At 41.4% G+C, this 14,581-nt stretch overlaps 1 protein-coding gene across 2 annotated transcripts in view; it reads left to right on the top strand.

Annotated features, from left to right (window-relative positions):
* Nucleotides 1-14,581, top strand: part of TLN2 (talin 2) — a 406,458-nt gene that overhangs the window by 346,477 nt on the left and 45,400 nt on the right. The window contains exons 39-48 of one of the 2 annotated variants that reach the window (XM_075345523.1): nucleotides 1,940-2,072; nucleotides 3,713-3,814; nucleotides 4,940-5,110; nucleotides 5,672-5,818; nucleotides 6,134-6,235; nucleotides 7,110-7,229; nucleotides 7,333-7,479; nucleotides 9,908-10,074; nucleotides 12,783-12,966; nucleotides 13,069-13,140. In XM_075345523.1, the coding sequence (XP_075201638.1) occupies nucleotides 1,940-2,072; nucleotides 3,713-3,814; nucleotides 4,940-5,110; nucleotides 5,672-5,818; nucleotides 6,134-6,235; nucleotides 7,110-7,229; nucleotides 7,333-7,479; nucleotides 9,908-10,074; nucleotides 12,783-12,966; nucleotides 13,069-13,140 (1,345 nt within the window). The remainder of the gene's footprint in view (nucleotides 1-1,939; nucleotides 2,073-3,712; nucleotides 3,815-4,939; nucleotides 5,111-5,671; nucleotides 5,819-6,133; nucleotides 6,236-7,109; nucleotides 7,230-7,332; nucleotides 7,480-9,907; nucleotides 10,075-12,782; nucleotides 12,967-13,068; nucleotides 13,141-14,581) is intronic. The other variant, XM_075345524.1, reaches the window with a different exon arrangement.

Raw genomic sequence — 14,581 nt, 5'->3', positions numbered from 1 at the left:
AAGTTTGGAGAAGAAAGGGAACGGCACATGATCCAAGGCACACCACATCCTCTGTAAAACATGGTGGAGGCAACGTGATGGCATGGGCATGCATGGCTTTCAATGGCACTGGGTCACTTGTGTTTATTGATGACATAACAGCAGACAAGAGTAGCCGGATGAATTCTGAAGTGTACCGGGATATTCTTTCAGCCCAGATTCAGCCAAATGCCGCAAAGTTGATCGGACGGCGCTTCATAGTACAGATGGACAATGACCCCAAGCATACAGCCAAAGCTACCCAGGAGTTCATGAGTGCAAAAAAGTGGAACATTCTGCAATGGCCAAGTCAATCACCAGATCGTAACCCAATTGAGCGTGCATTTCACTTGCTCAAATCCAGACTTAAGACGGAAAGACCCACAAACAAGAAAGACCTGAAGGCTGCTGCTGTAAAGGCCTGGCAAAGCATTAAGAAGGAGGAAACCCAGCGTTTGGTGATGTCCATGGGTTCCAGACTTAAGGCAGTGATTGCCTCCAAAGGATTCGCATCAAAATATTGAAAATACAAATATTTGTTTGGGTTTGGTTTATTTGTCCAATTACTTTTGACCTCCTAAAATGTGGAGTGTTTGTAAAGAAATGTGTACAATTCCTACAATTTCTATCAGATATTTTTGTTCAAACCTTCAAATTAAACGTTACAATCTGCACTTGAATTCTGTTGTAGAGGTTTCATTTCAAATCCAATGTGGTGGCATGCAGAGCCCAACGCTCGAAAATTGTGTCACTGCCCAAATATTTGTGGACCTAACTGTAAGTCTCTTCTTTTGGTAGAGCTTTCACAAACTGCTTCATCAGTCCAAACTTAATGTGGCGTGGTGGCAGGATAACTTTAGTGGGATGCACTAAGGTTTCTGCAACGATGTTCTTGAGTCCAGGTTCCAAAGCTGTTCTTGTTGGTCAATTTTTTGGCTCCATAGCTTAGTCCTATCCCGGCTGTCCCATTCACACAAAAAGTATGGCTACTTTGTGTATCCTCCTTGCTGCCCAAGAAGCAAAGAGAGAACTTTCAAATCACCACATATTGACTGTCCTTGTTCCTCGTAGTTAAGTTTCTTGAAAATAAAGTCTAAATTCTCATAGATTTCCTTCAAGTGCACAGAATGCCATACAGGCACTGAGGCATACTTGTTCAGACACTGAGGCATACTTGTTGCCTTTGTACAGTGGCAGCTTTCAGACTTTTTATTGGTTCATAAGAAAAAAAAAAAAGTCTCCACTTGCTCACATTGTACTCAATGTTACATTTTTCCATCAGCCCAGGAACATCACTGCAATACACTGCGGCACTGTCTTGAGAAAAGTATGAAAGATATTCCTTTCTGTTCTTTTGGAAGCCTATGGAGTTAGTGTTTGTGAAAAAACTGTACATGATGGATTTTTTTCAATATGGTTACTTAGGTCAAGTATCGAAAGTATATAAAAATCATCTTTTTCAAACAATTTTACCCTTGTTTTACATATCTAGTGTTACATTAAATAGGAAATTGTCATATGCTACATGTGTGGGATACAAAGCAGATTTTCCATTTGGCTTTGCCAGACACCAGCATTGTGGATAGTATTTTAGAAAAAGTCATCCATGTTTTTGAGAAAATCCACACTTTAAATTCATTATTTCTGTTGCGGTTTTCTCCACTACATGCAGCATTAACACAACAGAAATGCTGCAGTAATAAGGCCTGTGTAGAGTCTACAGAGGCGACCTGCTAATCAACTTCAGAACATATTGGAGAACCACAATCCTTGTTTTGCCGAATATGATTTTTACTCTGATTCAGTAGACTAATTGTTTCTTGATTAATGCTTACCCTTTAGAGATGAGAAATGCGGATCACTGTTCTTCTGAATTCTGTTTTGTTATTTATTTTAATTAAAAAGCCCTGTACTATTGTAGAGACAAGGCTCCTGGGCAGAGAGAGTGTGACCAGTCCATCGACAGCATCAACCGGTGTGTTCGAGACATTGAACAAGCATCTCTCGCAAGTGTCAGTCAGAATCTAGCCATGCGGGATGACATCTCTCTAGAGGTAATAGTCAGTGATTAGTGGATGATGCACGCCAGCTTTACTCCTGTCAACTCCAAAATATAACGGTATTATCAGAATCACTACATTTATTGGGGGAATGAATTTCAGGATTTCTCTTGTGTCTCTGCAACAGAGCTAAAACACATACAGCCTGAGTCCGCGATTTATTGAGAAAAAGCCTTCTGTACTCTGATTCATATATAAAATTACCAAGCAACAACAGATATCCCTAAGTGCTGGAACTACACGAAAATGTTTTTTATTAAAGGGAATCTGTCGGCACATTTTTAATTGTGGAGAATTATGGTTGCATAGGCACTTGGACCCCAATAGGAAAAAACCTTTTATTGTAGGGAGCTGACGTGCCAGTCGTGACAAATATTTGCAGAAGTCTTGTGCAATTCAGTTCAAGTGCACTGACACTGCCCCTTTGCATTCCAACCTTTCTTCTAAGCCCACTATTCCCAGTCTGATTTACATATGGCTTCTATACAAGATTTCTTAAGATAGAACATCATTTCTCTACAAAAAAAAGGAACATTTTTATTGGGGTACAAGTATCAACAAGGTTATACCACTACTTTCCATATGTAAAAAATGTGCTGACCGGTTTCCTTTAAATGCAAATATTACCTCTACTAACCAAAATATTATAATGACTTAAGTGACACTCAGGATGGCATCATAGAAAAATGCTAGCTTCTCCGCCATGTATCACCATGACTGTCATCTTCAGGGATATAGAATGTAGAATAAGCACATCTGCAGTGTCTGCCAAAAAGCCAATTCTATGCTCTCTAAAGCCAAATCTGATACCATTGAATGTATCCGTGGATGGCTTCTGCCTGAGATTTCTTGAATAAGATTAATGGTAGAGGTAATAAGAAGCACATGCGGAACAGTTTATTAATTCTGGACAAAAGATTCTAACAGTGTTTACAATGAACATGGTACATGTTAAACATTTAAGCATTTAAATACTGTCAGCTGTCGGCTAAATAAGCCTTTTGGGGGGTAGTTATTGAAAGGTCATATGTCAGTAGGATCAACCTTTCTAAACCATCTATCTGGGCATGTAGGTCCTAGAACGTTACTTAAAATGATACCTTGATATCTGCGATCCAATGTGTTATTCCAGAAAAATCCATGTTTTTTCTAATATGTAAATCAGCTGTTGGCCGGACACGGATCTCCCTGAGAATCTGCTCCAAAGCTTAATTTAAATGAAAGGGGGTGTTACCAGTGGGAGACATGTAATGACTGACAGTCTGCTTTCCTGCTTTACATGTCTCTGGTAACTCCTCCTTTCATTTAAATTAAGCTTTGAGGCAGATTCTAAGGCAGATCCATGTTCAGCCCATAAATCTTAACTGCTCATTTACATATTAAGTGTATCATGGATTTCACTGTAATAAGACATTGCATTCTAGATATCAAGGTATCCCTTTTTTTTAGCTGTCTATGACCTACATGCCCATATTGACGGCTTAGGAGGGTTGAGCCTACTTACAGATTCCTTTTAAGGTGCATTGGTACCTTGGCAACAAATGGTATAAGTGTAACTTAAAATATATTCTTAAATTACAGAAAATTCTCATTCATGTGACATAAATGGCTGATTTTTGCTTTTCATGTTTAAGGCTCTTCAGGAACAGTTATCATCTGTGGTACAAGAGATCGGTCACCTAATAGATCCTATTACAACAGCCGCACGTGGAGAAGCAGCCCAGCTGGGTCATAAGGTCTGTATGACGTGACTCCTTTCAGAATGTAAAACATCATATAATACCACAAACATGGATTCAATATGCGATAACCACGTTCTCCAGTCATAAAAATGTAAATAAAGTGCATGTAGTATTCTCCTATAAAGAATTGTGTATAAAAGAAGACATGACAAATGATGACTTGTGATTGTAGCATTATACAGGCTCCCTGTGCTCACTTGCTAGTGCCAGCATGATTTAATACATAATAAATTAAATAGGGGATAATTGTGGAACTGATATGAGGGGCAGAGGCCGTAATGAAAATAATTGAGATTTGTTTTTTTCCATGTTATAACAACCCTATTCACATTCTTCAACATTCGTATAGTCACAATTGAGTATAACAGAATATCCAGATTGTAAGAATGCAGTGAATATGATGTATAACCGTGAACCCGGCCACACACATTACAGAAATATCTGTGAATATGTGTATAAGGGGGGCAGGAAAGCAAAAAGAAAACCCCAAACGTTTCAAAACTAATGAGTTCTCTGAAAATACACTGCACCATAGGAGTCTTCCGCTTATAACTTTACTCCTATATTGATAAACTTGTATGGTTCCATAATAGAATGACATAAAGATACTTTGTTGACAAATTTTGCTATCAAAATTCTATGACCCTCTCACAGCACCTTTAAAAATGTTGCAGCATTTTACCATTCATGAACAGTAGCAACTGTGGTGAAATACTAAGGGTAGAGTCCTCCACCGTGGCCATAGAGGGAGGTTGTACCAGGGCACCTAAGGCATAAAACGAGCTGAAATAAAAAGATCATCGGTGCAGAAAAACAAAATCCTAAAATTTCTCATGTCCACTTATTACCAATCTACATTGATCCACCAGTCCATGTTGATAAAGATATTTTGGATGAAGCCGGGATTCTACATAAATATGGCTGAAAGCATTGCAACATCTTTGCATTGCTTATTTCAGTGCTAATTGTCAAAGCCCAGTGATATGACATTGTTTTTTCCCTACAAATGTTTGTCTATTTGTCATGGCAGCTTTTTAAACTCAGATTATTTCTTAGAAGGGTATTCGGCAGTGATGAATTTGTAAGGCATGGTATTTTTTTCCTTTTAATTTAAAACAGGTCACCCAACTTGCCCGATATTTTGAGCCATTGATACAAGCAGCCGTAGGCCTAGTTTCTAAAATCTTGGACCATCAGCAACAGATGACCGTGCTGGATCAAACCAAGACACTAGCAGAGTCCGCACTACAGATGCTTTATGCAGCCAAGGAAGGTGGTGGAAACCCCAAGGTATGCAAGACTCTTTCTGTGCTGGCATTTACCTTTCTACATATTTTGTCAAGAAGAAACCCACTATCATCTACAGCCAGGCTTAGAGTGGTTTTTAGGTTAAAATCTGTGTAGCCCAAATTATTGCTATTGATGACATTCATGTCAAGTATGCTCTCCAAAGAAAGCAAACCTATATCTAAATATTGGGATGAGTTGGAAAGGAAAGAGATTATCTAATTTTTTGTATTGTTAGAAAGGAGACCCTTTGTTACCATGAAGGCCAATATGTCTTTTCCTCCACCTAAGTTACATACACAAATGTACCTTCAGACACAAATATACCGTACATTATGTCAGACAGGACTTGTATGAGACTGAATAAGATGGTGATCTGTAGAGTACAGATTGTATGGGGTTAAAGAAAGAAGAAATACATTATCCATCTGTGTATTTTGAAGCCCATTCTGAAACGTATTCACATTTATTCATGTTACTTCGTAGGTCTGTGACATGTGAAACAAAGTATAAATATTTTGTCGTTCCAAACATTACATAACTTTATATATCCACTTTTCACAGGCATCACACACGCATGACGCCATTGCAGAGGCTGCTCAGCTGATGAAGGAAGCCGTGGATGACCTTATGATCACATTGAATGAGGCTGCCAGTGAGGTTGGCATGGTGGGAGGCATGGTGGATTCCATAGCAGATGCCATGAGCAAGGTGGGTCCTTGTAGTATTGTCTTGGCAGGAAGGTTTTTAAATTCATGTAGCATTTTAGTGGCGGGGTTTCCTGCCTTCTGCAATATTGATTTGTTTTATACTACTAAATGGATCTGTTCTGGAGTTATTTATTGTCCAAGAAACATTGTGAAAATGTAGATGTCAGCATACCCCTTATGGTACCTACCTGCAATGTCAGTATATGTTCTTTATGTGGATGTTTACTATAGATACGTTTCAGTAGATGTTGAAGATCTCTTAGCTATAAGAAAAGTTTTTAATGGGTTTATATTTATTCAAACTTTTATGTTGCAGCTTGATGAAGGGACCCCACCAGAACCCACAGGAACGTTTGTGGATTACCAAACCACTGGTGTTAAATACTCCAAGGCAATCGCTGTAACCGCCCAAGAGATGGTAAGAAGGAATGTGCATGACAAGAAATCAGAGGAATATAAGAATTGTAAAACAGTGTATGTCTCACAAGACAAAGCCTTTTCATCTTATTTACAGCTCTCATCCTCATCTTTTTGTGTTTTATATGGCTCGTGAGATATTCTGTTTTCACCATTCCTGATGAAGAGACCTAATTAGTCGCGAAAACTTCCTACCATATTTGTCAGAGAACTCAATGTTTTATTTTATTTTTTTCTATGTACATCCAAAGATAGTATGTGTGCATCTATAATTTAAAGGGATTGTCCAGTACTTTATTTATGGCCTATCCTTAAGATAGATCATTATCATCAGATCAGTGGGCTTGCGACACCTAGTACCACGATGATCAGCTGCCTTTGGTCCCAGTGGCGGACTGATATGACAAGTTGCTCAGTGGAAATAACCATCTCCATTAATTGTATACTGGCCACAGCAGGGTTCTAAAGGTCCAGCCATATTTACCTAAATAGGCATAGATCTTCAACACCCCGCTGTTGCCACACCCCGCTGTTGCCACACCCCGCTGTTGCCACACCCCGCTGTTGCCACACCCCGCTGTTGCCACACCCCGCTGTTGCCACACCCCGCTGTTGCCACACCCCGCTGTTGCCACACCCCGCGTAGTTCTGCTCCACAACTGATCACATTTTTCCGCCCCCGACACCAAGAACAGATGATCGTCGGGGCTGGGTGTTACACTCCAACTGATTGGACAGGTGTTCAATATAAAGTACTCAACTAAACATACATCTATGTTAATATATAGCTTTCAATATATTTTCACTTACAATAGAATTCTAGAAAAGCTATAGATAGACAGACATATATTATTTAATTATTTCTTTGTTTTTAGATGACAAAATCCGTAACAAATCCAGAGGAACTTGGTGGTTTGGCTTCCCAGGTGACTAGTGACTATGGAAATTTGGCTGTCCAGGGTCGAATGGCTGCTGCCACAGCAGAACCTAAAGAGGTAACATAAATGGTCATATTAATTCTGCTCTTAAATAATTACCTTATGTGTCATGAAGGTGGATCTGTGATCCTGCATTTTCTGACACTAGTTTCTTTTGCAGGTTGGGTTTCAGATCAAGACAAGAATTCAGGACCTAGGACATGGCTGTATATTTTTGGTACAGAAGGCTGGAGCTCTGCAAATCTGCCCATCTGATAGTTACACTAAGCGGGAATTGATTGAGTGTGCCCGAGCTGTGACAGAAAAGGTGACCTTATGGAATACACGTCATAGTTAGCAATCAGATGTTTTTGTGTAGCCCATACCAGATTGAACTGTCAAAAACTAATTTTAGCTGGAATATTTGTATTTGCTAACACATAGTACAACAAAGTCTTCTACATCATTTGTAGAAGTTGTAGAAAGGTCTAAAAAAAAATGCTGCACATCTTACCAGTTTATTTTAAAAAAGTGAATGAACAAAAGATGCATCTAAATCATATGTATATTTGTGGTTGCCGCATGTTACTTTCAAAATAGCATCAAATCTTCTACATACTCTTGCACATCGTTTTTGAAGAAAGTTGGCAGGTAGGTTGTTCCAAACATCTTGGAGACCTAACCACAAATCTTCTGTGGATATACATTTTTGTAAATTCTTTTGTGTAACCCCAGACAATCTCAATGATGTTGAGAACACTGCTCTGTGGGGCCATATCATCACTTCCAGGACTCCATGTTTTTTACTCTGAAGATCATTCTTATTGACATTGGATGTATTTTTTTGGGTTGTTTTCCTGTTGCAAAATAAATTTTAGACGATCTAACTCTTCCTTGATGCTATTACACCATAGGTAAGTACTGTATGTGCCTGTATATCTCAGCATTGAGGACACCATTAACCTTGTCCACATGCCCTACTCCATTTGCTGAAACGCAACCTAAAACTTTGAAGGAACCTCGTCCATGCTTCACTGTTGCCTTCAGATACTCATTGTACTGCTCTCAAGCTATTTTAACTCTACTGCCATTTTCTTCACCCTAGTTCCTATGTTTTCTTACATAGTGGAGTCCCTTGGACAGAATTCTACGAACGGTGTATAGATGTAGCTGGGTCCCACTGGTTGTTGTCAATTGTGAAGTGATGGCACTGTTGGACATTTGTTTTTTAGGGAAATTATCACTAGGATTCCATGGCAAACCAGAGTGTTAACAGTCCTCAGCTTTGCCCATGTCTTGGAGTTTTTTTTAAAGAGCTTGAACAGCACATTTAGAAACCTTAAGGCCACGTCTCACTAAGCAACATCGCTGCTGAGGCACGACTTTTGTGACGTAACAGTGATGTTGCTAGCGATGTTGCTGTGTGTGACATCCAGCAACAACCTGGCCCCTGCTGTGAGGTCGCTGGTTGTTGCTGAATGTCCTGGACCATTTTTTAGTTGTTGCTCTCCCTCTGTGAAGCACACATCGCTGTGTGTGACAGCGACAGAGCAACAACTAAATGTGCAGTGAGCAGGGAGCCGGCTTCTGTGGACGCTGGTAACCAATGTAAATATCGGGTAACCAAGAAGCCCTTTCCTTGGTTACCCGATATTTACCTTCGTTACCAGCGTCCGCTCTCACGCTGCCAGTGCCGGCTACATGCTCCCTGCACACATAGCCAGACTACACATCGGGTAATTATCCTGATGTGTACTCTGGCTAGGAGTGCAGGGAGCCAGCGCTAAGCGATGTGCGCTGGTAACCAAGGTAAATATCGGGTTGGTTACCCGATATTTACCTTAGTTACCAAGCGCAGCATCGCTTCCACGCGTCGTTGCTGGCTGGGGGCTGGTCACTGGTTGCTGGTGAGATCTGCCTGTGTGACAGCTCACCAGCAACCCGTGTAGCAACGCTCCAGCGATCCCTGCCAGGTGAGGTTGCTGGTGGGATCGCTGGAGCGTTGCTTAGTGTGACGGTACCTTTAGTCTGCTTGGAAATCTTTGCCTGGGAAGAGACCTTGCTGATGCAGTGTAACTACCTTGTGATTTTTATTTTTTTTTTGACGGGGGCTGCTCTCATAAGTGCAAAGAAACAAATATCCAGCTCACCCCAAGACGTCCGCGCTCCTGGCGGTGTTGAAGCACGAGATCCTGCTGCTGTTCAGCGTCTGAGGCACAGGTGAACAAAGGAATGATCCACCTTCACGTTTCCATGGAAACACAGCTTTAATTAAAAACTTTTTTAAAATACAAAGAATATTTTTCTTGTAATAAAGATAAGCCACAAAAGTATACCATCTCTGAGTCAGGAAAAATCCGAAGGTTCTTTAAACTGCACACCACTCTCAGACTTGCCAATGGTGTATGACTTGAGACATGAGGAGTACGTTCGGGTGTCCGTCTGCAGAAACTTATATGTGCAAAAAATGGCACAAAACAGAGCACACGCTAACGCAGTGCACTCCATAACAGTGAATGGCCCTGTCGGGCGCATGCGTCCGGAGCACGCTTTGCAGAGTGGGGGAGGGGCGGTCCGGACGGATGCCCCGATGGAACCTGTGGACGTAGGGAAAAATGCAATGTGAAAGTAGCCTTACTGCAGTCAGTTAGTTCATATTTTATTATTATTATTACTATTATTATAATTTTAATTAATGGAATGCCTTATTAGCAATAAAATATTTCATCGTAATTGATTATTATTTTTCTGCCCAGGTATCTCTGGTACTTTCAGCTTTGCAGGCAGGTAACAAGGGCACACAAGCCTGCATTACAGCAGGCACGGCTGTATCCGGCATTATTGCTGATCTAGACACTACCATTATGTTCGCTACGGCTGGCACACTAAACTCAGAGAACAAGGAATCGTTTGCTGACCACAGGTAATGGTAATAATTGGATCAATAGCTTAAAATTGGTTGACAGTCTTGTGACTGCTATAGGATACCGTGTTGGTGAAAGGATAGTTTATAGATCCTAAAAGAGTCTTCAGAGACTTTAACATTGATGACATATCCTCCAGGGTATGTCATTAATGTTTAATTGATGGGTTTCTGATCTCTGGGACCTCCAACTTATTTGTTCCAATGAAGGGACAGTGGTGCAGTTTGGAATAAGCCACAGTACATAATATAGGGCACTGTAGGACCCTGCCAAATGAATATTGGTGGGCTTTCCAAATAGACATTATTGCTAAAGTCGTAAAAAAACCTGAAATAACTAAGTGTGTAAACCATAATATTCAAACATTAAGGCAGAGGTGTATCTAGGCTTTCCAGCACCCGGGGCAAGAACTCAGTTTGGCACCCCTCCCTTCACCAAGCAAGTTTGGGTGGTCATTTTGTGACATCCCTCATAAATGATTTGCACACTTAGTCACGTGCTAACGAGCTTCTCTTAATAATTCTCTCAATGTTCAATGAAAAACGCATGAAGAAAAGCGAATTGTCACATGCAAGTATGAAAATCACTTATGAGTGGAGTGGCCATGTGGTGACCAGCGAGCAGGGCTGAATTGTGACAGTGGGTATATTAAACGCTGTTAGAACTGAGGATACTACACTGCTTAATTTTGTAATTAAAGTGGTTGTCCAGATTAGAGATGAAAGTCTCCAGTGACACTATTCGTGACTTCAAGCTGCTGAATTCTTACAACGCATGCTCTGCACACTTTTAGGATTCTCCAGTGCCAGTGACGAGTGGACGATCATGTGAGCACAAGTATGAGATTTGTACACTTCTGGCCACATTCTGGTTTGATGTGTCCAGCCTCAGTCAATTCATTTTCATTTTCATTGAGTATGTCTGTTCAGCACGTGACCACATCTATGTAAATCGCATACTTGCAGCTTCATAACCTCCCACTGTTACTGCCGGCATTAGAGAATCCTGACAGCATGCAGTGTGCACACTGTGAGAATTCAGAAGGCTGCAGTCACATTGAGTGACACAAGGAGTGACTGCAGGCTTATCACAAACTTGGACAACACCTTTAATGCTCCTAACAACATAAATAAAAACATAGTAACCCTTAACTTGTCATACGGCACAAGATTTTATTAAAGAGATTGTCCACTACTTTAACACTGAAGGCCTTTCCTTCGGAGAGGTCACCAATGTCTGATTGGTCGGGATCCGGCACCTGGCACCCCCGCCAATCACCACTTCTAGATGCCATGCCGGTGGTAGCAGGAGGCCGTAAGTGCTCAGTTCTAGATCTGCTCCGTCTTCTCTGATAGTGGCAGCAGGTTCCTATTAAAATCAATGAGGCGGATGTGCAGTACCCGGCTGCGGACCCTATCAGAGGACGGAGCAGATCCAGAAATAAGCATTTCCGGCCACCTGCACCAAGAACAGCTGATCAGTGGGGGTCCCATTGCTCTCATATCAGAAGCAATGCGCAAGTGGGACCGAGGCCTAATGATGGAACAGTCATTATCACAAATAAACATTTACATTCCGGTATCTTATAGATGATGTTGTCTCTGACTCGTTTCTTTCTATTCTTCACCTTGTCATGACACCATGATGACTTTTCACATTCACATCTCGTCTCTGCAGATTTCCATCTTCTCTGGCCTTCTGCAGCACATCCTGACTCTATGCCCCAAAAAATAGCAGAATGAATTAGAATTAGAATACTCCTATTTAAAAATATCTGCCCTACACTGTGCCCTAGAATAAATAATGGCCCCTCACTGTGTTCTCTGCACGAAATATGACCCCACACTGTCCCTCTTATGGTACATGCCATCCACACTGCCCTCTCCTTTCCTTATTGAGCCTATTCTTCACACTGTCCTTTACACACTGTGTCCCCTTATACTGCCCAGTATTTATACTGTGCCCTCTCATCACTCCCCCCCCTCCGCGCACTGGCCTCACATTGTCTCCTGATACTATCCCCTCTCCATACTCCACTACCCAGTCTCTATTCTGTGCCCCCTCACATTTTTCTCATCCCTTACAGTTTCCTCACTACCTTCTGCGTGTCCTTATACTTTTCCACCTCACTCCCCATCCTGCCCACTTGTTCCTCATACCATGTCACTCTTTATTCTGTGTCCTCAAAATTTCTTTCCCATTTGCTCCCCATACCATGTCTGTATACTTCACCCCTCCCTCTCCCCATACATAACTCCTCACCCTCCCTCTCCCCATACATCACCCCGCATCCTCCCTCTCCCCATACATCACCCCGCATCCTCCCTCTCCCCATACATCACCCCTCATCTTCTCTCTCCCTATACTGTGTCCAAAGATAGTTCCTTCTCACCCCTACTGTGTCTATAGATACTTTTCCCTTCCCATCCCCTCTCCTCCATACTGTCTTAAGATACTGCCCCCCCTCTATCTCCGCATACTGTGTCCACTGATAATTCCCACTCCCCACCCTCTGTCCCCACCATTTTTCACAGCGCAGCATCAGGTGGTCTGACAGCTGCGCCTGGGGCAGAAGCCCCGCCAGCCCCCCCTAGATACGCCTCTGATTAAAGTAACATCAGAACATATGACAAGTGAAGGAGAAGCCTCTAACATTTTTCATCAAACTGCCTTAGTTGTCTTTACATTATGGTTCTTCTGCTTACAGAGAGAACATCCTAAAGACTGCCAAGGCTCTTGTGGAGGATACGAAGCTGCTGGTATCTGGGGCAGCATCTAGTCAGGATAAGCTGGCACAAGCTGCTCAGTCATCAGCCAACACTATCACACAGCTAGCAGAGGTGGTGAAATTGGGGGCAGCAAGCTTGGGGTCAGATGACCCTGAAACTCAGGTAAGCAATTGAAGTGTAAGAATAAGACCAGCAACGTCCGTGTAGGATCAGAAATGTGTCATTTAAGTCTCTTATTCCTGCTTTCCTTTATACGCCCTCCAGCTCTATATCTACCTTCAAATAAGACGTCCTGGTCTGGAAAAGATATTCCAAATGAACACGGAGCACTGTCGGGTATAGTCTTATAACACGCTTGGCCCGTGTGTTCTATATACCCCTTACCTTTTCCCTTATTTTGCTATTGAAGTCGGTCTTAAAGAAGTTAAACACTACTTTTACAGTAATCACCTATCCTTAGGGTATGTCATCAATGATTGATTGGGGTCCGACACTCCGGACCCCTGCCGATCAGCTGTTTACTGTGCCGGCAGCCAGAAATGTTCTGTTCCGGATCTGTCACGTAAACAAATAGTGGTTGTGGCCGGGTACAGAAACATCTGCCTTCCATTGACTTGAATGGGAGGCGGATGTGTAGTACCTGGCCGTGGCCACTCTCAGTTGACAGGGCAGCTCTGAAACTGAGCATTCCTGGCTGCCTGCTAGCACATATACAGCTGATTGGTGGGAATGTCTAGTGTCAGACCTCGGCTGATCAGACATTGCTGACCTAGCCTAAGGTTAGGCCATCAATATATAAGTAGTGGACAACCTCTTTAAGTTTTAAGGCTTTAGAAGGGCCCCCACAGCACTGCACTAGGATACATTTTGTGTTTTCCACTGGTAAAGCCCTCTATAACTTCCCACCTGTTTGCTGTTTTGCTAACTTCACTTAGACCACTAAATAAAGCAGCAGTACTATCTTTTGTTTTATTACACCTTTTGCCTCCTGTTTCTTGCAGAGAAATGATGAGATGTACCAAGTAGCAACCTTATTGTTTTGTTTTTTTTTGATGCAACATACAAGAGGTCATCACATTTCACTTCAAAACTTGTTCAAGTGGTTTTCACTCTTTGCCTGACCCCGTAGTGTCAGAGACCATTTTGTCCTTTTTAGCTGAGCCTTATTTTTCAACTTTGATATTGTACTTTTATGTTCGTGGCAAATTTAGGTTGAAATTTTTTTCGCATTTGTGTATGAAAAATATATCAAATTTGCTAAAAAGTTTGGAACAATTAGCAATTTTCAAACGTTGAATTTTTTGTTCCAGTAAACTAGATAGTCATACCACACAAAAGGTTATTACATTTTTTCCACTAAAATGTTGTAGCCCTAACTTTTTAATTTGCACAAGGTTTAATAGGATAAAATGGACCCCACAATTTCTTATGCAATTCATACTAAACATGGCAATGCTCTATATGTTGTATTGAACTACTGTTTGGGCATATATCAGAGCTCGAGAGGTAAGAAATGAGATTTGGCGTTTGAAACGCAGATTTGGGTAAAATAGAATTTGGGTGCCATTTGCCGATCACCTGAAGTGCCGCATCAGCAATACAAAACAAACTGACCTATTATTGGAAAATACAGTCAAGGAATTTGTCTATATGCATAGTCAGAATTTTATCAACACAGGCAGCTTACATCGTAGAATTTTATAACATTTGCCCATGAATAAAAAAAAAAAAAAGTGAGGGTAATAGAATAAAATGGACACCACAACTTGTTACACAA

The sequence above is a fragment of the Anomaloglossus baeobatrachus genome, chromosome 4 (assembly GCF_048569485.1).
Source record: "Anomaloglossus baeobatrachus isolate aAnoBae1 chromosome 4, aAnoBae1.hap1, whole genome shotgun sequence".
NCBI classification, from domain to species: domain Eukaryota; kingdom Metazoa; phylum Chordata; class Amphibia; order Anura; family Aromobatidae; genus Anomaloglossus; species Anomaloglossus baeobatrachus.
The sequence above is the reverse complement of the archived record's forward strand: the minus strand, read 5'-3'. Positions and strand labels throughout refer to the sequence as shown.